Here is a 26543-nt window from a genome sequence, read left to right as displayed (position 1 = left end):
GTTGCCTTGCTGCAGCCCTTTGCCACCTTACGCTGGATGGTGAATTCCAGCAAGCGATGATCACTATCTCCCAGGTGGCCCATCACCCGCAGCCCCCTCACCAGGTCATCACCCGTGGCCAGCACCAGGTCCAACAAGGCGTCTCCCCTGGTGGGGCTGTGCACCTCCTGGGTTAGATGGAGGTCCTGCACTCTGGCTAAGAACCGACGTGAGCGATCAGACTTGGCTGACTGCTCCTCCCAGCAGATGTCTGGGAAGTTCAGGTCCCCCATGATGACCACATCCTTAGCCCTCACTGCCTCTGCGAGCTGACCTAAGAATTCCTGGTCGAGCTCTTCTCCCTGGTTGGGAGGTCTATAGTAGACTCCCACCGTTAAGTCTCTATCCCCTGGACTGCCTTTTACTCTAACCCAGAGCACCTCAGAGTGCCCCCCCTCTACCCCCTTGCTAATTAACGAGGAAGTATATTCCTCCTTGATGTAGAGTGCTACTCCTCCACCTTTCCTTCCTATCCTGTCCCTCCTGTATAGCCTATAGCCCTTGACACTCATCACTCTCTTCTGCCATGCCTTGTTGTAATTTAATTAGGATGTTAATTAGGTGGGAAGCTGTCCTTCTAGTGCCCAGCTGTAGCACAGGCAGTACCTACATGCTCCAAGCTCCCCTTACACACATCCCATGCCTTCCACATGTCTCACTGTTTGTTAAATCTCTGGATCAAGGCTGGGCCAAACTGAGCACACAGTTGGGTCTCTCTCAGATGGCTCTTGCAGGTCACACACACTGCCCCCTCTCACTGGGGCCTCTTGCTGTCTGCCCTCTCTCACAGGGCCTCTATCATTCTGCCCCCTCTGGGGCCACATTCATACCACCCTGCTCTTTTGAGTGACCCTGTAGGGCCATCAGGCTTTGCTTTCCATGCCTTGGGCAGTTCTGGCACAGCCTTTTGGGCCTCTCTCATGGCCCCCATCTGCATGGAACTGGGTGATTATTCAGCTCTGGGCCAACTTCTCCTCTAGCCCCACACTGGGCCACGATGCCTCTTCCTCAGGCCACCACTCTGCCCATACTCTGGGGCCCTGGATCAAACATCCCCCTCAGCCTCAGGTGCTTCCCTATAAGCATACCTGGCCCTAACAACTCTGCCCTTTCACTAGGGCTCAGGGTCCTCCACCCCTGCTGGCTCAGGTGCTGCTTCCCAGCTTGCCTGGCCCACCTCACCAAGTTCCTCCACCCCTTTATGACTCAGGAGCTTCTGCAAGCATACCTGGCCCCCCCCCTTGCTCACTCACTATACCCACCTGAAGGTGGGAGCTGGGGTTTATGTGCCCCTATCTGCTTTTCAATGGGGAGGTTCATAGTCCCAGCATTTAAGCAACATTGCCCCACCAGGCCTCCCTACCCCAGCAGAGTGTAGTTTTTGGTCATGCCCACGACCAGGGGCCTCCTCCTTCCCCATAGCCCCGACCCTTACCTCTGAGATGTTCCTGGAGTGGTAGCTCAGCAGGATAATATTCCTCCCATGCTGGCTGGCAGCAAAGTGCTGCCCCAGCCTTGAGAGCTGGGCATTAAAATAGCCACCCTAATCATGTACCTGCCGGCTGCGTGCTCCAGCCCTTAAAGTGTTGGAGCACTAAAGCTGCTCCATCACAGGAAGTCTCTGCTGTTCCAAGGAATGAAAGAAGCTAAAAGTATGATGGGGGGGGCAGGAAATCAGTGTAAGTGAGAAAGGAGAAGGGAAAAGAGGAGGAAATAGTGAGTGAAGGAATGCAAAAAGGTAAGCATGGGAGACTGCTGTAGTTTAGCAGAGTTCTTCAAGGTAGAAAAGAGGCAGTCTGACAAAAAGTAAATAGGTGGAAGTTAGAAAGGCAAAGGGTAGAGAAGGAGGTGAGGAGAGGAAGTAGGGGGAAATGTGTAAGTGGTAAGTTCAGGCAGGAACCTGGTGAATCAAATGAGGCAGTTTGTAATGTGTCATAAATCCAACGTCTATATTAAGTCCATGATTTTTTGTATCCACTAGATTTATGAAGTGAAGCTTGTAGGCTCATCTAGAAAAGGGAACTTACCCCTCCACACATGCACCCACATCCCGTCACACACCTCAACCCCTACCATACCAACACACACATCCAATACTGTCCCACACACCCCAACCACACATCCCATATCCGCCACACACATCCACACTTACACTCAACACACACCCCTCACACTCCCCCCACCATACCCACACACATACACGAGTCCCACATACCCCACACCTTTGTCAACCACAACCACACGCACCTTTTACACACATCCCACACCCACACATACCCCACCTGCACCATACCTACACACCCCAACCACACCCTCCACCCCTCCACACACAATGTACAAGGAACACCCCCCAGCTGCAAAAGGAGTACTTCCTATGCAAGGGGAGAAAGATCAGAGGTTAGGAGGGAGGGATTTACGGTCACAAGATGGTGACTGGGGGTGGGGCACCCATCAAGGGGCGGGGGCTATTCTTGTGGTGCCCGATGCCTTACCAAAACTTGTGAAGTGGTCCTCCAGCCAAAATAACTGCCTACTTCAGTCTATAAGATACACATCTACCCTGCCTTTTTTATTTGCATTGGCCATTACAAGCCAGATTGTCAGCTGGCCAAAAAACCAGCTTGATTTAATTGAAGTCCATTGGGTAAGAGTGTGGTTCAAAAGCTGCTTGTCATTAGTGTTCTGACTCCAGTTACAGTGGCATGATGGAGGGCTAACATTGCTACAGGAGCTGAGAAATGACTGGAGCACAGATGAGGGTTTGATTTGCTTCTAGGAGTCTTATAGTCTAGATCTTCAGGAACCAGAGCCTACTGTAGAACCCCAATGCCTCTTCCCACTCTTTTTTCCCCACCCTCAAGGTTGGAGATTTCTTTCATCCATTTTCCATTAGCCCCTCAGGGGGTGGCTTGGCAGCTCATTAGAATGGCAGTTACAATGCCCAGCACCAGAGGTCAGCGATATTCTGCTGCCCCAGGCCAGAGCTTGCAACCCACCTCCCTGCTGTGAGCTGTAAGTCTCTGTCCCTCTTCCCTCTCAGCCCTGAGACCTGAACGTGCCTGTACTGCAGAAGGGACAGGTGGCTCGGCACAGCTTCCTGCATCCCAAATCCCCGTGTTGCCTTGGACCAGGTCAGACCTTCCTGAGCCAGATCTAGCATCTTTGAGGTCTGGATCCAGCCTGAGGGCCATAGGTTACCACTCCCTGTGCTACATAGTATTTTACAGTTGTGCATTTTTTTCCCTCCTCCTGTCCCCCTGCCTTTAGTGCCAGCAATTTAAATGAGAGCTGTGCAGCCATGACTTGCACCAGGCCCAGACAGCTCCTTTTGGCCTCCTAGATAACATGGAGAGAATCAAGTCTTTATCATTCTTTCACTTGCAAGGTGTTTTCCATGGCTGTTTGTTTGGCATGGTCTAAATGGGACTCCCCACTAAAGGTAGATACAACACCTCCTGGTGGCCACTATAATACCTTTCTCTTCTCTTCTGGTCAATCAGGGTGCCTCCCTGTGCTCTATTGCCACACCTTTGATGTTAATTTTGAACTTGGGAGGCCACTAGTGACTCCTTTGCCCCTCAGTTCTGTCTCCCTGCGATCATTTCTCTCAAGTTCAGTTCAGCTCACTGGACCTGTGCCCCTCAAGCTAAGCCCTCCCCGCCTCCTTTGTCAATTGCACTACCTTCCCCAAGTGCCCTCAGTGGCCTCCCCCATGCCTCAGGGCTCAAAATGCAGTGAGCAAGACTCCACCACAGTTAATTTGCAGCTGGGAGAGCCTTTCTAAAAGCCCTCCCCAGGCTCCTGCTTGGTCCCACTGGCTTCTGTCAGCTTGGGCCCTCCTGGTCTACACATAGTTCCCTTCATCTTTGGTCCTGCTTTTCAGCTTTATTCAAGGAGCTACTTCTTTTTGCACAGTCTGAGTTGGGTTCTAGTTCCCAACTCTGATTCCTTCAGCTCCCAGTAGAGAGCTCCTGCCTCCAGCTCTGCCCAGGTCAAACTGACCTGCCTCTGGTGCAAAGTTTACATGGCCCCTGGCTCCTCCTCCTTCTGAACTTCTTATCTGGGGCTCCATAGCTTTCTAACTTGGGTGCTCAACTGCTGGCATGTAGGTCAGATCTGGCCCATGGCCCCCCCCCCCCATGTCATGTGGTCCACAGGGCCAGATAGGGGTGGTGCTAGCCCCAAGGCCCAATGCTCAGATGTGGAGGCAGCACAGGGCCCAATTCTGGTGTGGGAGAGGGGCAAGAGGCGATGGCCCCAGGGCCCCAGGACACAATCCTGCTGTGCAGAGGCAGGAATGGGCAGTGCCAGGCCCCTGAGGCCTATTCCCTTGTGCATAAGGGCAGGAGGGGGTGGCATGGCACCAGGCCTTCCTGGCCCAATCCCAATGGTGTGTGTGGGGGGGGGGGCAGGTTCCTGGCAGCTAGACTGGTCCACAGGGAGGGGATCTGACCCATAGATGAGCCCCATGCCACTTACGTTGCTTATGGGGCAGAAAGATTGAGCACCACTGTTTTAACTCTACTGCTTGGTCCTACTTTCAGTAACAGGGCATAGCCCAATACACAGGAGTAATAAAGTCTGATAAGATCTGGATTATCTTCTCTCTCACAGCTGCAAAAGCTGACTCTGCTCATAAAACTGCTAGGAGCAATGACGTGAATAAATGTAATGAGATTTGCCTATTTCACATCTGGAAGTTCTGCAAACATAAAGGTAAGTCTTCTGAACAAGGTCATCTGCTATCCTTAGAACTTACCCTTGGTGTATGACTGGTACTGAAAAATGGAAATTTCACAACCCTAAGTTAGTAGGGTGAGTCTTAAAGTACATTAGCTGATAACTGTGCCCAACTGGTCTCAAGTCAGTAATACAGAAAAATGATCAGAGTGGTGAAGATATTAAGAGGATAGCCAAAGACTGAGATAAGGCTTCCAGTTCAGAACTTGCTCAATGCAGGAGGCATTACACAGGAATTTCTTGGGCAGAATACTTTAGGCATTAGACATCATACTTCAAAATTAATTCTTTAAAAGAGAGAAGAAAAAAAAAAAACAAGAACATGAAGCCATCAGATTCTCTGTCTTGACTATGAAGTCGTCATGTATATCGGTACCTAAAGCAGGTCATGTATATCGGTACCTACAACAGATGAATGTGCATGTCAGATGGTAGCCATATTTATTTTCTGTTAGGCCACTGACCCCAAAACTCTTTTAGAAGCTGAGGGAGAAATAAAATAAAACTGTATCACCAGGGTTCCCTGGGAGCTTCATGCTGTATATCTGCCCTTTTGATAAGTGATTTGTCAACAAATTTACTCTCAACTTTAATGGTTTCAGCTCTGCCACAGTCAATACCTAGGTAAAGAAAGGTGTGTGGATTCTATGACTTAAAATCAATAATAAGTTATGCTTATGCTGCTTCCCTAATCAGAGGGGATATGTTTGTACTCTGGTATTCTCAAGTGCAAAGTTCACATTAATGGATTAACTCTTGTTTTACCCCAGGATAAACGGGCATAAAATGAAAAACGGGGAAAGGACAGAGGATAAAAAGGATTCAGCTGCTGCTGGCCTCTTGGTTTATTTCATTGTTTTGCCATTGGTTTGCTTTAAGGTTGCATGATTCTTTTGCTATATATCCCTTTTCTTTGTAGAAAAATGCAGGATGCTTCATTACCATCTGCCTTATCGATGGCAGGTATTTAATGGAGTAAATTGGAATGACCTTGCCAAAATGGAGGAAATTGAAAAGGCCTATTGTGACCCGAATAATAGCAGGTATCATGGTGTTTGGATCCTTTTTTGCTAAGCCATGTAAGAGTAACCTGTAGTACTATGTTAAAGCCCACGGAGAAGACTACTGCTGAAAGACCTTTACTGACCTCTTAAGAATGTCAATGAATTTTTTCAGTGAACAGGATCTGGAAGAAGATAGGGGGAAAGTAAAATGTGAAAAGGAGAATGGAGAACAGCTAGACATCAAGATGGCTCCATGACAATGCTTGCCCATTTGGAATAACTTGTACGGTGTGTTGAAGATCAGGACTGGCCCATCATATGGTTACGCAGAGCAGTTGCTGAAGGTGGTAGACTTGAAGGAGAGGGTAGGGGGAATTTCCGGAGCTGAGTTAAGAGTTCCTTAGTTAGTAAGGTCGGAAGGGACCTGAGCAGATCATCAAGTCGGACCCCCTGCCATGGCAGGAAAAAGTACTGGGGTCCAATGACCCCAGCAAGGTGATTGTCTAGCTTTGTCTTAAAGACCCCCAGGGTAGGAGTCAGCACCACTTTGCTTGGAAGTTGGTTCCAGCTAGTGGCTTTTGACTGGTATTGACCATTAAGCTATGTGAATATGAGAGCTGGATGGGGCAACAATATTTATTTCGCCTAGGGCAAGTGAAATAGCTAGGGCCAGTCCTGGTTATGATTTTATAGACTAATGACATGTATGTGGTATCTAGTGCATCTCTAACTTTCCAACTTTTTTTTTTTTTTTTTAAAGTAAAAAACCCAAAATGCACATGACACTTTTCTATGAAGCACTTATTGTGAAGAATGAGAGTGTCCAATTTGACCACTTACTTTCCTTATCTTCCTATTAACTGCTTGTTGGGATGCTCCATCTTAGATGGACTTATCTTTCTACCCATGGTGCACTGGGTCTGAAGACAAGAGCTGGCCACCAGTGGTTACTTGGATATTCTCACTTTGTCTATCTAGAAAGCAAAGGGATTTGCCAAGTATTTTTGGCAGTGTCCTCCAAAGAAGGCTGACATCTGAAGTACTTTTCATAATAGAACTGGAACCAATCCATGCCCAGTTAAAGTTTAAACCTTCTTTAGAATTAAAAGCCAGTGAATTCAAAGTGCAGCCTGAAAGCCAAATACAGCCTGCAGAATCCAAAAATGTGGCCACAGTTTTTGTAACTGCAAATGTGAGGACAACACTGAGAAACCAGTGATTTTATTGCTGAGAACTTCAGGACCACACAATTTATTTTCTTCTAGCGAGGAAGATACAAAACACAAGTAAGTAGCATCATACACATTTTAGTTTGTTACCCCGCAAAAGTTGGAAAGTTAGGGATGCAGCAATGGACATCTTGGACAATTCTGGTTAATGATATAGCAATAGTGTGAGCTCTTTTGCAGGTTGGATGGAGTTCAGTCAGAAGGATCTGAGGTTCCTGAATCAAGACATCCCAACAATTGGGAAACTATTGTAGTTCTGGTACATACTGCAAAAGACATCTTCCTTTTATAAGCAACATTAAACACAGATGGGCACATATTATGAAGGGATTTGGGCTAAAGAGAATAAATATGCAGAGTCCATTCTTATATGAATTCTATGAATTTATCTTTTATAGCCTTCCAGCTCAGAACATCAATTTTCAAAAAATGATGTATGCCTTTGCTAATCTTCGTCGCCTTTCTACACCATCATCTGTTACAAAGCCTCCAAAATTCATACTGACGACAAAGTGGATTTGGTATTGGAAAAATGATGAAGGCCAGTGGATTGAGTATGGAAAACAGGTGAGAATCCATCCTGAAGATCCCTGTCATTCACTTATGTGAGGATTTACGCAATCCCTTCTCCTCTGATGCATACTAACGTGTGCATCCTAACAGCATTAGCTAAGTTTGGACTTACTGAGTAACTAGGCATCTTAAAATGAGTCATTTAGCAATTAAGAACCCTTTGTTTTAGAAAGGACTACTATCTGTCTTTTTTTCACTACCATAAACAGAAATGATATAAATTTTATCACTTTACCAGCAGAGGTCAGAATTCATTGCTCATCTTTATCAGGGAGTGAAGAAAAGTAGTTATATAGAGTTTGTCCTCTCTAGAAAGATTTAATCAGTGGTTTTTTTTTTTTTTAATCTTTTCCATTCTACAGGATGGAAGCCACGGAGCTTCCTCACTAACTTCTAATGACCTGGAAAATTTATTTCTAGCAGATCCAAACGAAACTGTAGACTTTCAGACTGGCTCTCAACGGTATCAGATCTGTTTTAAAGGTATTGTACCCATATAACACATAGCACCTTAGCTTACTGTATTTTCTTGTTTATATTCTGGAATGTTTTATATACACACCTTATTTTTGAACAGCAAAATGAATAAAAAAAATCTTTTCCTGTAGTAAATGAGCTAGAAAGCTGAACCTGCTTATAGGAAGTAGAACAATGGTTTGCTGCAGAGGCTACATTCTGTTTCACCAAGTAAACTGGAAAAAACTGCTCTTGCCCTATTACTTGCATACAGTGTGCACCTCAATTTCCAAGAGCTGTTTTGTGGGAAAAGGTTATGTGTTGTATGTGAGAAAACACTATATTTTGAGTAACCTTCATGTACCAAGTCAGAGTATTGTGCTGGGAGAAGTACTACAGAGAAGAAATACTGCAGTATATATGGTTGGATTGAGGGCTATACAGAAAGAGGAACATAGTCTAAGGAGGGTGCAAGATCATGAGAAAACAGAAATCCACAATCTGTAAAGTAGAGAAAATGTAAATAAGTATTCAGGGAGAGTGGTTGCACAATGGAACAAAGACAGAATTCAGCAGAGAAGAATTGATAAGGTGCACAAAGTAGGGAAAAAGAATGTTTTTTGAAGAAGACACTTCCCTTAGAGCAGGGGTGTCAAACATGCGGCCTGCTGAGCCATATGATCCAGTCTGCGGGGCTTTGGGATGGGGCTGGATGTAGGGGTAGGGCAAGTGGGCATGCTGTTGAATTTCAGGGTGTAGAGTCCTATTGGGAACACGTTTTGAGAACAGCATGCCAAGAAACAGTTGTGTTAACCCCCCCGACTCCCTGAGCAGACAGTGGCTCCTACCCTTGCCATTAATCCTGCTGGTGGGGGGTCTGGATCTGGCCTACAAGGAACTCATGATTCAAATCTGGTGGGGGTGCAAGTGAGTTTGACACCTCTGCTTTGTATTTGACCATCAATTCTTTGGTTCTTACCCAATGAGACCATGATTTCACCTCCCCCCCATCCCTGCCAGATCCTGCAGTCTTAATTCTAAGCTTCCAACAAGTGTGTCATAAGAATACTTATCCCAGCTGAAACCTGCCATACTTCTGTAGCAGCTGTAGTCTGGAAATCTAAGTGCTTTATAAACATTAACATAGTAACATAGGCATTCTTACAGTCCTCTGTCATCATTATTATTATATTTGTTTTGCAGAAGAGGGATCTGGGTAGATGGCACTCAAGAAGTTGCCTGTCTTCCATGCCAAACTCATCTTCCTCCTTTTATATATTAGTCACTAACTCCACTTCAGGTTTAAATGAAGCTAAAACAAGAAAGGAAAAAACAGAAAGAGCCTTTCTTTAAAGACACTGGGAAACTGTGGGGGGGGAAGGGGGGAACCATATTTGTGCTGTTTAAAGTGAACTTTCAAGAATATAAAAAGTGACATGGAGGAAGCAAGTGAGTTTTAGAACACTGCTGCTCAACCTTTTGGCTTCCACAGGCCAGATGGGTGGTGTGGGGCTGTTCCATGAGCTAGATGGAGCCCACATGTCATGATTGGGCCCTGGGGCTCTGCACTATCCCTTCTCTGTCCCAAGTTCTGGGAGTGGGCCCTGACACCCGGCACCACCCCCTCTTGCCCCTGCATGACAGGATTGGTCCTCGGGGGGGGGGGGGGGGGGGGTGTCTGGCCCCAGACCACCAGGATTGGGCCCTGGCCAGGGACAGAGTATGATGAGGTGGGAGGGCAAGGTACTGGGATTGGGCCCTGGTGCCCATGGTTGCCTCCACCCAGCCCTGCATTCTGGGATTGGGCACCCAATCCAGAAACTCGGTGGTGAGAGAGTGCTTGGCACCGCTTTCCTGCTACCAAGTTTCTGGATCCATGGGGAGCCCCATGGAGTGGATGGACATGGGCCTGTAGACCATATCTGGTCTGCAGGCTAGAGGCTGAGCACCCATGTTTTAGAGGGACAGGGAAGTTGAAGAGGTTACAGGGAATAGACAGAAATTTGAGATAACAGTATATGCTGCTGTTCCTAACCAGGAAGTTTAGAAGTACCCTTTAACTGATTTTTTTTTTTTTTTTAAACGGTGGGTTTTTTTGTTTTCTAATTCTTGCTATGAAATGTGTTTGCATATGACTTAAATAAATAATAGCTGTAGTAGTAATAATAATTTCATTTAATCTCTTTCAAGAAATGGTCCAGAAAAATGTCCTTTATCAAACTCAAAGAGAGGTCCGCAGGCGGCCAAAATTTGTGTCTTCCGAAGATGTGGAGAGGATGAAGAAAGGGTACTTGACAACATGTTAGATCTCATTTATTTCACTGTGAAACAAAACACTCCTCTGTAGACTAGCATCTGCCACTAGAGAAGGCCTATGATTGTCTTGGGAGTTTTGCTTTGCTGATTGCCATTGTAGTAGACTGTACTGTAGAGGACTCTACACTTGTAAGTTTTAAAGAGCTGCATGTTTTGGTGGAATGATATAGCAAACAATGCTTGTTTTTAGATGGCTGCAACAATGCTACACTCTCTGTGCAATGATGCAGTCACACTCATGTGAATGGGAATTTGCCAGTTCCTGCAGTACAGCCTGTCAAAGCTGACAAGGCTGCTGGTGATGGAGATTTATCTTTCATGAAAAACTTTGTAAAGAACTGAGAAGTGACATCCAAAAGACATTGGGGAATGATTCCTACTGGAAACCCAGATTCTGTGAATGATACTCATTTCACAGTCTGTGGGAACAAAATGGAACCTTTGCAAGGATACAAAGGGGAGTAAAAAAGGCTTATTCTGGGGGGAAAATATCAGTTTGGGAGAAGGTTCCAGGCAATAGTAGACGTAACAAAGACTCATCTCTGGGTTTCTTTTTATTTTGCAAACAGCCGAGTGGAGACTCCAACTTTAAGTCCAAACTATCCCAAAGAGTGGGACAAATCTGCACTGCCTGACACTGGGTACAAGGTATTTGCTTTCTTCTTTTGCCTTCAATGAGATTAAGCTGTTTGCATCTTGATTTTTCTGATGGAAGTACACAGTAACCTAAACAACATGGCTTAATTACCACATCTGGTGAAGCATTCACAACCTGGGAATGTAATTCCTAAGTGACATACTTTTAACACTATTCAGTCACTTAGTAATTCAAAGCAATGCCCATAGGCTTCTGAAGATACTGCTATGGGCCTCACTTCCATTGATTTCATTTGAATTTAAGTTCCCAAATATGTCTGTAAAAATCTGGATCATGGACTTAGAACTATGGGTGCCAACTGAGTTGGTAGGTTTCGTGAAATGCATTCTGTTTATTAGGAACTGGGCTGAGATTACCAGCTCTCGTCATATAGACCAAAGAACTAAGAGATAATGCCACCATGGTCTTTACTGGATTAGGTTTGGACCGGTGACTAAGGTAATGGGATATGGAGATTTCTCACTTCTATCCCAAGACATTTAGTACCATTAAATGGACCACATTTTTAGATGCGTGCATAGACCAGTCTCTTACGATAGGAGAAAGTAAGAGATGGCGATCATAAAAAACACATTTAAATCCGTTTTCATCTAAACTTGCACCTTTACTGTCCTCCCCATAGCTTGTCAAATATCTCTGTCTTCATACCTTTAAAACCCCCCCACAAGATTAACATTACATATATACCCAAGGAAACAAAACTAGCAAATAAATGCAGCGCCGTTGGATAGCTAGGCATTTTTACTAGCAGTTTCAGTGGTGTCCAATTATTTTTCCTACAGATGGATTCCAAAGAATCTCTCTATTGGAGTGATTCTCCACCAAGGTTACCATGGCATCCTGGGGCACTGTGAGCTCCTTTTAAGGGTGCCATGGGGTTCCTTGAGATATTATCATTGTTTGGTGTGCAAACACCTACAGATGATTCATAAGATAAACCCGGAGATTTCATATAGAAACTCAGATACAATACGTCAAAAACATTCTGAACTGCTGTGGTCTTTCAGTGGTCTTTGCAAGAGAAGTATTGCAAGAAATGGGAAAACTGAAGTAAAAAGGTGACAAGCTAAGAGTATGTTCTGAGGGGTGCCCCGAGTCTAAGAAGGGCACCTTGAGAACCTCTGTACTGTTAGGTTGATAGCGATTTTGTGGTTAAGGAACAGGACAGAGTCCAGCACCTTGTGATCTGGCCAACGCCAGACAGAACTGGCAACATATCCCATGGCACATGCTTCCTGATGGGTATAGAAGTAGCAGTGGGCATTACAGCCCGATTTTCAGGTTGGTTTTACAGTAGTTCTCTCTCTATGGTGACAAGAATAATTTTGGAATTTTCTGCTGACTGTGGTCAGTTGGACCGCAAAGTTCTCCAGCTATTCATATGCTGGGGCTACAGTGAGGAACAACTAGAAGAGAGCTATTCTAGTAGTTTTTTAGCTGTCTTTTAGGTTCTACAGATAGGATTCTGATACTCTCACTCACATTGAATAGTTCCTTTTACCATGAATTGCTATTGGCAAAAGGAGCATAACACAAATATGTCTCTCAGAATCTGACACTAGCTTGGGAGAGAAATTCCTTCGAGTTTGGACATACACAGGATAGAAGGGGACATGGTTTTACTGCATCGCATCATCTGCTCACTGGTAACCATTTGGGAATATTCTTTTTGCATGGAAACTAAATTGCAGTGACATACCTCTTTTTCACTAGGCCCCACTGTCCTGTGTTAACTTTCCATCACTGAGTGCACCTGATGTGCAGTGAAGCCCCTTCCCCTTTTACCCTGCACTAAAGCCATTTCTTAAGTACTTAGAATTCTAAGTTGTTCTGTGTTGGAAAGTTAAATATGTAATAATGACACCACAGACTCGAGAAATCTTTTGCATATCCATGTCCTATTGGGGACTTCATAACAAAGATAAGTATTTAGGTCTCAATCCTCAAATGTACCAAGGTGCCTAAATCTTTTTTATTTCAGTAATGACGTGGTAAATAAGTGTGAAGTACCTAAATATCTGAAGAGAGGATGCATTGTTAGAGAGTTGAGCGCCCAGTTCATTTTAAAATTCAATAGGAACTTGGGTGCTTACCTCTTCCCTTATTTTCCTTTTCAAATCATAGTCAAAATTCCAGTTGGGTACACTTTCACAAATGCAATAGGTTTATCTGGAGGCAGTATCTGACCTGCAGAACCATGTTATGGGCAAGGGATGACAGCAATAATATAGAACATATGGTGCACCCCATTTTGTTCTCAGAACATCACTTCAGTTGCCAGGGTTGACCACTCGGGAAGAACACTTTTTTTTTGCTTTTAAACCAAGTACATTTCATATGGAAAGAAGAGAGTGGGGGGAGGTAGGAGAGAGTTTGCCTTTATTACCTTTGTCACTTTTCAGAAGCTTGTATGCGTCAAGAATTTACTAAGACTGAAGATACTAAGATGTGAAATATTACTCATTTTTAAAATCCAGTCCAGGTAGGAGCATCACTGATCTGAGCCTGAACCTTCCCAAAGACACTTATTACAGTAGTGAATCTTGCTTTTACTATTTTGTGACTGGCTGGGAATCTGCATTACTGTGTGTATCCTTCATAACACCCGATGCTTCAAAATTGATGAATTTCTTGCAGTTCAGATATTGAAACTTTCGGCAAATCTTGCTACATCTGAAACAATCACTTCAAGAGAAGCACAGAAAGACTCAAGAAGCCCCTCTGTTTTTCCTTGCTTGTCAACAGCCATTGAAGAATTTATTCTCGAAAGCTTTTTTGCAGCATGAAAGATTCTATCCAAGGGAAAGGCTTAAATATGTTGTTAGACACGGATAGTCTATCTGTTAGGAAATCAGATATTGTGAATTCTTTCCATTTTTGTTAATTAAGTCAATGGAGACCAAGTGGAATTAGAAGCTGAAAAGAAACAAAAGATGAACCATGATCTTGTCAACACCACCTTTGGCTGGTGTTTGATATTCTTAACATAGAATCTGTGCATCTTCCGTGTCAGAGGCTTTACCTCCTTTTGTGCGGTTATTGCAATGTTGATTTTTATAATGCAGAACAAATGTCTCTGCTAAAAGAAGGTGAAATGACAACAATGTTAACAGCTATCTGCTTTTTTTTTGGACAACATGCTTAATCTACCTCTCTCTCTCTTTCTCTCATATATTCCCACCTGTATTATGAAGGTACTAATGCTTAGTCCTCTTTAAGCACTTTCTAAGATCTATAGAGAAAAAGTAATGAAGAGCAAAAATATTGTGATACCAGTAAAAAAAAGAAAGCTTGTAGCTTGTGTATAGTGGTATTTAGCTGGCCTTAAACAATAGTCAGAACCATCATTTATAAGTAGGTTGAATTACTTCAATGAAATAAGTGTTTCTGCTGCTTGGCAACCAAAGTATTGTTTTGTTATGTATAGGCAAGATAGGATTCACCTCAAACTTTTTCTGTGGGACCAACATTTTCTTCATGTCCTCATTCTGCTTTCTGGCAGCAGCATCTTTACTTTTCCTGTTTGTGTTTGTGCCAACAAGAAGATTCCATAGAATTTGGTTCTGGGAAACTGGTTTCAGAAAATCAGGAGGAGGCTTGGAATTGAACTAACATAGCAAGGGGGTCCTTGGTACAAATGTTGGGTGGCAGGCATGTTACTACCTTCATTCAAGCCCACTATATAGAAGAACTGCAGCTTCTGCTTTTAAGGATGAGCCAGGGTGCTCTAAAAATATGGTAGTGGGATTCCATCATTCCTAAAATTCTAGTTCCAAAGGAATCCTTCCCTTTTGAGCTTCCAAAGCATGCATGTCCATGCTGTGCCTGGCTTGGATAGATTGACAAGCGTCTCCATTTTGTGGTCCTATTCCACGTGGCTAATAAAGATTAGTAAATCTCCTCTTCCAAGACCAACAACAGCAAGTCCTCTGAACCAGGTAGCAAGAGAATGCTCATCATCTCTCGCGAAAAAAAAAAAGTCGCACCTCTGTGCTCACCAGGCCAACAAAAAACGTCCGAATTCTACTTTACCCAAGAACATTAGTAGGATGAAGGGGAAAAATAAGACTCATTGGATGAGGCTGAGGCTACAGAAAGGGTGGGAATATCTTTGAATGGGTGCAATAAGAAAAGCCTAAATGTATTTTTATTCTCCTGGATAAGTAAATGAATTGGTGCTCAAGACACTGATGTACTTTCTGCTGCTGTGGGATTTGCTGTCCTCATCACAGAACTTGGATACATTGTACCATGGAGGGAGCTGAACTCAACCTATTGTACATTTTAATGTAGTCCGTGTACTCTGTGCTGCTAGTGGGTTATATTGTAAAGTGGCTCTCTAAAATCTTTGTGTATTAAAGACACTTACTGTATCTTTTTAAAATACTGCTTTTTAATAAATCTAAAGACTTAACCCTTGAAACACAGCTTGGTTTATTCTAAATGCTATTTTTTGATCTGCAAGGTGTCTGAGCATATTTTAACAAATATATAAAGATTTGGTGAATCAAAGTAAATTGGATGCAGTTCTACAACATAAAATTCTCTTTTCAAGCATATGCAGTTACCATAGCTAAATCATTTTCATAGGCCCACAAGATCAGAAATGAGAATTCAACTATATCAATGATCATTACAAGCAAAGCTGTGGATTTCATATTACTTCCCCAAATATCCACACCTTCCCTTTTTAAGATGCACCTATGACACATGGGATGTTGAGTCATTCACTTCCAAGTCTTTGATTCACATGCACCTTAAGAAGCATGCAACATAAATTGTTACCAAACTATTGTAGTCTCAGGTATAGTGTACAGGTAACCACCTGAACAGATAAAAAGGCCAAGGTCCTTTGATATAATGTATTTACTTGAATTCAAGATGAGTCCCCTCCCCTCCCCACCCCCCAGTTGAGAAGATCCTCGTCTTGAATATGAGTAGATGATGGAGTGGAGGCAAGCATGCAGTTGCTGTGGCTCTGACCCTAAGCCCAATCCCTGCCCAGTCAGGCATGGCTGTAGCTCATTTCCTTCTAGGCATGGAGCATATGCATGCTCAGTCATCTTCCCAGCCAGTCAGCAGTGGCACAGCTCCAGCCCTAGGACACTGTAGTATTGCTGAGCATGGGCTAGAGTTGCATGTGCTCCATGGCCAAGGGGAAAGGAGTTCTGGATATGCACCTGACTCTGGCAGGCTCAGAGGAGCAGGGAGCAAGGGCTACCCACTCCCCTGCTCCTGCTTTCCCCACTATAGCAGTGGGATAGACACACAGTTCGGACAACCCACACCCCCAACCATTAGATTTTATACATGGAAAACTATAACAAATTCATAAAATTTTCTATGTATAGAATACATAAATGTGGCTTAAAAAAAAGATCTAAACTCATTAGAGTAAGCTAGCAAGAAACCTTGATTTATATAATTTAGATTTTAAAATTTAGATTTGTTGCACTTAAATATTCTTTAAGAAAATAAAAAATATAATTGCTTGGTTCTTGCATGCAAATAAATATATTCTTTATTGTAAATTTGGCACTCATTTTTGCTAACCATGAAGATGCACCATGTCTATGGACACTTATTTAAGCAGTTATACAGTATAATATGCATTTGTTTGGTTATTTAATTCTTGCAATGCAGCTTGGTTTATTCTGAATCCTATTCTGATACCCTAGATACCCATGAAGAATAAACGTATAAAGCTTGTTTTGCATTTGAAACGGCTTTCTTAAACTAAAGCAGTCATATCTGTAGTTATTGTTCCTGGTTACCCTGTCCTTTGAGATTTTAGAAGGAATATCTGTCTTATCTTAACATACTTGAGCACTTCAAATACATAATTCACTCACCTTCCCTAAAAAGAGTTGAGGTACAATGGTAGAATAGGATGAATCAGCTGCCTATCCTATCTGTTTGCAGATCAAGAACAGAACTAAGTTCACTCAAAACATTTTTTGTCCTCATTGGCTCTTCTTAAAAGTATATTCACTTGTTGTGCCTTGAGCCAGCTGATCTTTTTGCATAATCTTTGGCTGTGGTTTGATATTTTATAGGCAGTGGTGATCGATAAAGAATCTTCTGAATACGTTACAGTTGCGAAGCTGTTTCAACAGACAATGAAAGATTATGTTATCCATTGTATGAAGAGGATTCAGAACCCATCCCTTTGGCAAGTCTTTCAGTGGTTTGTATCCGATTTATTACTTTATCTTGGTTTCTACAATAGAGATGGGGACTTCACTTCCAAGACCTGCTTTCCTGTGGCTGTATAGTGGTGACTGACATTAATTTTGATGGAAGTTGCACAGAATAGAATGCAAAAATTGTTTTAGCTGTACAAATACTTAAGGGCATTTTTAGAAGAGCCATTCCATCTCTTCTGGCAAGTAATGCGCTATCAGTTGCTCTTAGCGAATTACTGTAGAGCCTTGTCTCAGGCAGCTCGTCTGCCATACAGAAGATATCCCATTTTCTATGTAGGGAGCCTTAAAAACACTTCCAGAAAAAGTGAAAGGATGCGAATGGGACAGAGTTGGGATGAAGGTACATTCATTGCATCTGTTACATTGAATATTGTAAGTTATCTATAATAGTAGAGCTTTTACTGGTTACACATGTTCAAGAGGAGACTGTCCATTACTTGTGCCTTAATACAGTTGCTAGAGCAGATCAAATCTCTTAATGGGTATAATTTCCATGTTACATATTGTTAACTTTATGTATTGTTAGCTCCTTGAAAGGGCTCTTTGTTTAAGATAGCCAATATTGAGCTACAGTGCATTACAGTTTGGTTTATTTTTTATTACTCAGGTGTTGTAGCTGTTTTTTTTACTTTATTTACAGCAAAAATCAGCCAATTTAATAATGACTGTGATTGGGGAAGAGGCACATAATATACTTAGAGCAATTCATTTGGCTTTACAGGCTAGATATGGGCTTCTTGCAAGCTGGACAACCCACCTCCAGTGGCAAGGCAGCAGCTTGTTGGTGCGGCTTTCTGAGCCACTGTGTCAGCACGACTGTGGAACCCAGGGAGTGAATACTGCCACTGCTCACTTCCCTTTTCCTTTGGCACTGATTGGAGTCACAAACAGCAATCAAAAAACCTTAAATTTGGCAGTAGACAAGGGGATGGTTGAGTGAGTTGCTGCAGTATTCACTTCCTGGGTTCCAGAGCTGTGTCAGTGCTGTAGTTAGCAGCTCCATGAAGCCCTGCACTGACAAGCCTTTGGCCTCCAGTTGGACAGCGTGGAATTATAGACTGTTGCCCACCCTCAGGCTATAGACCACAATGATCAAGGTCTGTGTAACAGGGGCTCAGTCTTGAGGGATGGCTGCAGTGCCCACTATGGGCCATCTGATACCTGTTCTACTCGTTTCCCCTATCTGACCTCCTCCTCTCTCACCTGCCATGTTTAAGTGTAAGCAGCTAATAGATTTATTAGGCTGTCGTCAGATACCCAGATTTTGGCTTTTGGTGCCTTGTACCCTGCTCATCATTAGGCTACAAGTTGACTCATTCTCATCTCAACAGGAGTAGGGCTCTCACTCCTGTCTGGATGTGCTGGATCTTCCAGGTTTTGGCCCCTTTTATCTTTAGTGCCTAGTTGCCCACTGTATACCAGATGCTAGTAGGGCTCTGTAGAGGCCTTAGCCTCTCACAGTGGGGAGTGTTTCCAAGGCACTTCACCCTGTGACCCCTTCTAGTTCTAGTTACTTGGTTTGAGCATTGGCCCCTCACCCCCACCTGCACCCAACTTTAGAGCACCAGCCCTTCTAAGCTGCCTTCTCCCAGCTCCAAACCAGCTGCCCTTTAGGCCCTTGCTCATACCCATCTCATACAGGCTGCCCTTCATGGGGACTTACTCTTCCAAGCTCTTCTCCAGTAGTTTCTGTCCCAGCAATCTGGGCCACAGCCTGGGCTGCACATGCTAGCTTCCAAGCCCCCAGCTGAAGCAGACAGTATGCATCTCTGGTCTCTATTATTCTTTTTTCCCCACCCATCTGCTGGGTCCTTAGCTCCACTGCAGTGGGCTCTGCTTCGGCCCAGGCCTTGGTGCTCTTAGTTGTAGCCAGCTCACTTCCCCTGACCCTATACACAGCTTAAAACACAGAGTGCCCCAAGCACCCTGCTGTGTGGTCTCCATCCCTACAAACACCACCTGATCCTGCAGCATAGCCCAAACAACAACAGAAACAAAACATAACTTACCTCTCCACATACTGCATCTGCAAAACTTCTTCTACTGTGAGGTCCTGAACCCTTAGCCCCAGGCTCAGGCTTGTGTGGCTCTTTCTCCTCCCCTTCCAGTCACCTGACTTGGCTTGCTGCTAATAGCCAAGTGTTCTGCTGTAATCTTCTTAATTGGGCTCCTTGCAGGCTGTACTTGCTCCAGGTAGTGGGGGAAGAGGCCCCCTGTTACAGTCTGTTGGTGATAGATCTGATAATCTAAACCAAAGCTGTTCAACTGGTTACCCCCAAAGGCTTAAACTGTAGCTCTTGGGCTTCTGGTCTGAGTGTTGCTTCTCCCAATACTCTCCTGCTGTGGCCATCAGAGTCCCTGGGCTTTCCCTCCCTCTTCCAGCTTTTGCTGCCTGCCCCCACCCCTTGGGAATAGTTAGGTCCAGGGTGACCCCAGGGCGAGTCTCTGGCTGGGAGGGACCTGGAGTGCCAGCATAATGCAGCTGTGGAGGAAGATGAGAGGGAATGTCCATGCTGTGTGGGGGGGGACTAGCACAGTGCTGTGGTGTGGGGTGCCCACAGCATGGCACAGTGGAGGCTGCCCATGTGGAGAGTCATGTGGCTCAGGTGACTCTGAAGTTGGACAGCCCTGTTCTAAACCTTTAGAAGCTGCAAAGTCCACTGAAATGAAGGCATATGTAAGTAAAGGACATTTTAACCAATGAACCAGTGTTGGTATCACTGTTTAAAACCTCAAAAACCAGGCTTGGCTTCTTGTTTTTGCAATTTTTTCATATTCCTTTTTTTTTTTCCCCAGATTATCTGATTCTATTTTCCTTTTAATTCTGAGCCATTTCTGAGGGGTTCAGTATTGCTATCTTGCTTAGTAAAATGGTTTCTGAAAATCCATGTGAGGTCTGATAATGGAAATGCAGATAGTGCCTCCAAATTAATTTTCTTCTTTCCTTCTCTATCTTTTACCTCATATGCCCTTTATTTTCAGACTAGCAGCCCTTATCTGAATGCCAGTGGAATGAAAACAATGATAGCTGAACCTCATTCATCTTACATATGCAAATGTATGCGTGCAAAGAGAATTCTGTCTCTTTAACCAACATATTTTTCACATCAGGCAAAAGGAGCAGATGAAAAAGAACAACGGAGGAAAGGATGTATATGAGAGGCTCCTGTTCCATGGAACCAGCAGTTCCTTTCTGGAATCCATATGCACTCAGAATTTTGACTGGAGAATCTGTGGAGCCCATGGAACCAGCTATGGGAAAGGCAAGTAGAAAGTGACTCTGATTAGATACCTTTGCCATGCTAATTGTCAGAGTGGTAATCAGCTTTTGGAAGTATTTATAGTGCAGGGAAAAGGAAGCGTGGGATGTTCTTGTGTTTTCTCTGGTTGGCGCGGTCAGGTTGTTCCAGGGCTGGCGGTGGCAAGTCTCTTCTGCTTGGGTCAGCAGCAGCAGTGCAAGTCTGTTTGACCCTGCACGGGTCTTCCTGCCCATCACAACCATGCCATGTGCCACAGTTGCTGACCCCTGGTCTGCCAGCTTCTTGACCTCCATTCTAGCAGAGTTAAATAAATGGTAACTCCTTTTGTTGGAAGACAAGAGTTACTTTTTCCCTTAAGCTATTTCATTCTTACTGGTGATTCCTTGTATTATGCTTATTTTTCACTTTTTTCCCATAATCCTCATATCTTTCTTTTTTTTTTTTTTATCCTCACTTTTTATCACATTTCTTTCTGATCCAGTCTGTTCTTGCCTGACTTCTGAAATTAAAAGGAATCATCTAGCAAAACCTTTAGCTGCCATTGTGACATTTCCACTATCATGTACTTAAATGAGAATAGACATGAACTTTATTTTGCTGAAATCTGAGCTGGGTTTATCATGTATTATCGTGCAGTGTTCATTCTCTGTGCCTCTGTATGAAGTCTAGCCCATTTCCAGTATCCTTATGCTGTCTTTGTTATTTCTAGGAAGTTACTTTGCAAGAGATGCTAGTTATTCCCACGCTTACAGTCAGTCTTCTACTACCAAAATGAACGTGATGTTTGTGGCACGGGTTCTGATTGGAGATTTCGTCAAAGGAAATATAACCTATGTTCGTCCCCCATCAAAATCTGCTAATACAATCAACTTATATGATAGTTGTGTGGACAAGGAGTCTGATCCCTCTATTTTTGTCATATTTGAGAAGCATCAGATTTACCCAGAGTATATAATAGAATATTGCAAAGACAAAAAATGTACTGTATCTTAGATAGAGGAATGGACTGTGTCTTAGCTAAGAAAAGGAACAGTTTGCATATCTCAGCTAATTGTTGATATTGTTAAGGGGGTTTTATTTGGGTTTATTTGTTATACTGATAAGGGTCTCATTTTTAACATTAGCACTCTCCAAACATTTTTGCAAATAATTTGGTACTTGAAGGAGGTTTGCAAGATGAACATCCTGTTTGTTAGAAGACTAATCTTTTTCATCAGGCCATTAACATTCATCTAATCAGAAAATGTGATTACAGGTAATATGAACTGACAAAGTTATGGGGATACGGTTGTTGATTTTTATGATTCTTCTTTGGTTAGAAATAATTTTAAACAAACTTTAGTAAGTCAATATATAAAAGATTTTGCTTTAGAAAACTACAAATGCAAAGAAAACAACTGACTTTAGTATAGCTAAGCAAATTTCTAAGTGTATGGCTTTTAGATTTGTACTGATTATAGTTCTTCAAATAGGAAACCTTTATAGAAGGGTCTCTTTTTATTGTATATCTACAATTTCTGATTTTCTCCTCTGTCATTTCTAAGCAATTTGAAGTACCTACTATGTAATGAACATGGTCTAGAATTTTCTCTTAGTGATATTTGTTAAAACAGTAACTTAGAAAAATTAAGACTTTTTCCATTTTAAATTGGTGTAAAGACTAGGTTTTAAATGCAGGAATTTCTTAAACATGCACCAGCAATGTTAGTCTAGTGGTTGATACAGAAGACAATCAGATAAAATTCTGTTTACCCTTCTGCTGTAGGCTTGTGCAACTTTATCTTTAGGTCAAGGTAAGACCATTATAGTAGGCAATCTGGGAAAAGGCAAATACTGGAATTTTTTTCTCAGTTGCTAGCGACTACAAGCATAAAATGAAAGGTAGTGTTGAATTCACTTGAAAACCTTGCTTGTAGTGTATGTCGTTTTCCATGTGTGGACATGGGAATGCTGTAGGACAGAAATAAAAAGTTGTGTTATACTATTTTCTATCCCACAGGACAAACGTAAATTCTCGTTGAGCTGGAGATGTCACATGACTTGCACATAGAGAACGTTTCTGAAGATGTTCTCAATCACTTGTGCATTAGAATATGCTCTCTTGCCTAAACTCGGTTGTGTTTTGTGCGGCCCATTCTACACTAAGAAAATTGCCTACTGCTGACAGTGGTAGAATGATAAATAGTTCTGGTCTTTCTTCAGGTAAACCACGTTTAATGTCAGCATTTGCAGGAATGAGCAACTGTTTCAACGGCAACCAAGCCTGTTTAGTTAACTGACCTGCAGACTAAGATGCTTTCATTTCAGAGCATCAGTGGAAACGAAGATAATAAATTTCCATCAACTTTTGACACTTTTCTAAGTGCTGATCTTTTCAGTTGAGACATCAGTGAATATTTTTGGCAAGACCGAGAAAAATCCTCCAGCTAGTGGGAGGGAAACATATCTACTCATGTTTTGGAATGTGACTAATTGAAGACGATGATACTCTGCTGGATTTTGGGTGGGAGTTTTATTTTTTCTGAAGTATAACCTGTTAAATTACATCCTAGGAAGGAGTATTAGACAAATTTTAAGTCTGGAGATACAAATGTAAACTGTTTAGTTTAGAAAGTTCTCATGGGGGAGGAAGTGTGTAAGACTAGCAAATCATACTGCAGGAGCTGTTCGAAGCAATTATACATTTAAGTGTTTTTTCAATATTATCTTAAAATCAGAAATACTGGATTGGGTAGTGGCAATGGATGGCTTTTTCACATTCTTTTTCTTTTGTAGTTCATCATTGAATTTCCAAAATTATCCTTAAACTTGCTATAGTAAAAATAAAGTATATACTTGATATTCTTCTGTTGTTAGACATGTAGCTTAATATGCCATTAACATAGTGGGCAAATGACCAGGGTAATATTGGCATTGCATTGTGGCGCTTGTTCTTTTGCATTCTGAATCGATGTCCAGCATCGACCAACTGCTCATTATGAAAGATTGAGGCAAATGACAGTTTTTGTATAGAAGTGGTCTGTAACTGAGCTTTGCAATTACAAAGTGCCTGTAATAAACTAGATATCAAAAAGTGTGGTTGGTTATATCATTTTGTCAATTATGTGGAATCTGAGATGCTCCCTGCTATCAGCTAAAGTAGTAAAAAAAGCAAAAGGGTTGTGTTTCTACTATAATAAATGGGGAGGGGATGGGTGGGTGCAAATGTTCTCACAATGCTGGTTCAGAATGTAACTTTCATTCAGCTTGCACAAATGAAATGGCACCAAGGTAGCTGCCAATAAGCATGTAGAATACATTATTATTGTAATCAACATAGTGCCTTTTGTAAATAGCACAGATTTATAAAGTACAAGTTATGCCTGATACTCATTTTGACCAAAAATAATACTTCAAAAAATGTTCAGTTCAGGGGCTTAAAGACATATCCACACTGGTAAAGAAGCCATTGCCTATATTGTGAATTTACAGCACAATAGCTGCTCCATAGTCACTTACTGTGTGTGTACTCTAAATGGGCACATCTACATGTGCCATTAGGGGGCAGCACTAAACTGTAAAGCTTATTGTTCCACAGTTTATTGCTCCTGGGAAGCTCCAAGGCACCCGGTTTACACGTGCGTCTGGACTGCAGCACATTAAGCCGAGTTGCAGCACCCTTGGCTGGCAGAGCTGCTCTGACTGGGCTCAGTGTGCTACAGAGGAGCTGGCTGGAGCATGAGGGTGCTTCAGTGTGGGGCTAGCCAGCAGGCACCCTTGTGCTCCAGCCAGCCAGCTCAGCATCTACATCTGCGCTGTTACACATGAAAACCCTGCAGCAAGATAGTATTTACAAGTCCTACCCTGCTGTGGAGTTTTAGCTTCCTGCTCCCTAATAGGGGTGCATGTGTAGATGCCGAGGTGTTTACTGTACAGCTAATTAGCTGTGCAGTAAACATCTTAAGAATGCTTTTGTTTGGACATGGTTTATTTCACTTTGCAGTAAAGTGAAATTTACTTTATTTTACTCTGCACATTTACTATGGAGTAAACTGACTTTGCTCCATAATAGAAGTGGAGCAGGCACATGACTCACAGCCTTACCTGTTTAAGCCACTCCAGAGTACAGCCAGTCCTTGACTTACAACATTTTGCACTTACAACACCCCGTTTCAACTTTATAACGTCAGTTTCGACTTACAATGCTTGATCCGATGCAACGCCACGCCAGTGAACAAGTTCACTGCGTTGCCCATCTCCCTGGTGAACATCTGTCCAAACTTCTTTGGACACTTTCTTTAAGAAAGCAGACAAGACTCCAGAAAAACCTGCAGCCAAGACTCCAGCCAAGAGCCCTTCAAAAAGTCCAGCAAAGTCACCTCAAAGAAGTCCTTCCAAATCAATGATTGCTATTTCCAATATAAATAGATTAATGTAGCTATATTATTCATCTATAAGTGGTCAAGTACAAAATTCTGGGGTATTTTTGGGAAAAATCGGGTATCAGGCCTTGGTTCAGGAACCAATCCCCCGTTTATAACCTTGTTTCTTATGAGAAAATTGGTTCTGAGTTACAATGTTTCGACTTATGACGTGGTTTTCAGAAACCAATTGTGTCGTAAGTCCGAGGACTGCCTGTAAAGTTATGCAAAGCGAGGAGCTGTTTTGGTTGTATGTCTGTTCACCTAGTCAGTATCATCCAAGGGTAACTTTGCCCAGTGGCACCCTGCCACCTACTGGTTATATACTGGAATAGCACCCATGGCAAGCATAAATTTAAACTGCAGCAGGATAGTACTTGTTTTTTACTCGTAAGCAGTGCATGTGGAGATGCTGACAGGGGTGCTTGGGGCATGAGGGTGCTTCAGTGTGAGGACTGGCTGCTGGCTAGCCCCACACCAGAGCACCCTTGTGCCCCAGCCAGCCCTTCTGCAGCAAGTTGAGCCCATGTTGGAGCAGCCCTAAGCTGGCAGGCTGACCCCTCTGTGCCCTCTGCCAGCTGGAGCTGCTCCCACCCCACTCAATGCACTGCAGTTCCAGGTACAATAAGCCCTGGAGTTTGAGTCATGTTAATATGCATATGTGAACATACCCTCTATGGAGTAAACCAGTGGGACCTAATCCTCTGGATGTAGAAGCCAGATGAGTGGTATAGGGTCAGTCCATGGTCCGGATCCCATGCAAGGTCAGTATGTGATCTGTGGATGTAACTGGACTTGGGTGCGTGCCAGCCCAAATTTGTGTCCCCAGATACAGCTACACATTGGCATCAGCTAGTGCTCAGTCATGTAATTTAGCCCATGAGGCTCCCAGTGGGTCTGGAAATTTGGCAGGAATTAATGCTGCCACTACTTCCCTGCCACCAAGTCTGTGGCTGCGTGGGGAGCCCACTGGCCTGGATCTGGCCCACAGACCAAAGATTGAGCACCCCTGGAATAAACTTAATGCAGAGTAAAATGCAGAGTAAAGTATTCTGTAGTAATCTTGATGTGTGTCCACTCTCAAAAAAGTTTATGAATAAAAGAGTGTAGAGTAGTTACCGTGATGCAAATTCACTTGCTGCTACACTTCCCTGTGTGGCCAAGACCTACATCTTATTGAACTTAATTGGACATATGTTTCCAATGGGAAAGGTCTTTTTTTAAAGCATTTTACCCCAGCTCATAAATCTTCTTTGGAGGGAAAAAATTTGCAACATTGAAAAGGTATAACAGTCTCTCTCATAAATTCAAGAAAGAATCTATTCAAATTGCCTTGCCTGGCAACTAGAAACTAGTTACAACCAAAAACAAAGGGTAACAGGAAGTTGAGTGTTCAAGAAAAAGTTCACACTTCTGTATAATTTAAGGGCTTGTGTCACAGGCTGGGGGTCCAGTCTGCTTCTAAATTTGCAAAGAACTGAATCTGCAGGAGACATGGGAATGTGTTCTTCCTAATAATCCCAGGGAACAAAACATTCCCACAGGTGATGGTTATGAAGGAGGAGGAAGGAAGAATCTCTAGTATGTCTGGATAAAATAAAGTACCATGTGTACATCTGGCGAACCAGAACACAGGAACCTTAAATTTAACATTCTATTGTG

General features: G+C 43.1%; 1 protein-coding gene across 1 annotated transcript in view; it reads left to right on the top strand.

Annotated features, from left to right (window-relative positions):
• Positions 1–23554, top strand: part of LOC149866515 (protein mono-ADP-ribosyltransferase PARP12-like) — a 39853-nt gene extending 16299 nt beyond the window's left edge. The window contains exons 5-13 of the mRNA XM_090043816.1: positions 4654–4755; positions 5699–5822; positions 7411–7579; positions 7948–8068; positions 10232–10328; positions 10927–11005; positions 17072–17202; positions 20333–20484; positions 21191–23554. Of these exons, the coding sequence (XP_089899942.1) occupies positions 4654–4755; positions 5699–5822; positions 7411–7579; positions 7948–8068; positions 10232–10328; positions 10927–11005; positions 17072–17202; positions 20333–20484; positions 21191–21474 (1259 nt within the window). The 3' untranslated portion in view covers positions 21475–23554. The remainder of the gene's footprint in view (positions 1–4653; positions 4756–5698; positions 5823–7410; positions 7580–7947; positions 8069–10231; positions 10329–10926; positions 11006–17071; positions 17203–20332; positions 20485–21190) is intronic.
• Positions 23555–26543: the final 2989 nt, after the last annotated feature.

Source organism: Crocodylus siamensis, chromosome 4 (genome assembly GCF_052110815.1).
Source record: "Crocodylus siamensis isolate JL-2025a chromosome 4, ASM5211081v1, whole genome shotgun sequence".
In the NCBI taxonomy this organism is placed as follows: domain Eukaryota; kingdom Metazoa; phylum Chordata; order Crocodylia; family Crocodylidae; genus Crocodylus; species Crocodylus siamensis.
The sequence above is the reverse complement of the archived record's forward strand: the minus strand, read 5'-3'. Positions and strand labels throughout refer to the sequence as shown.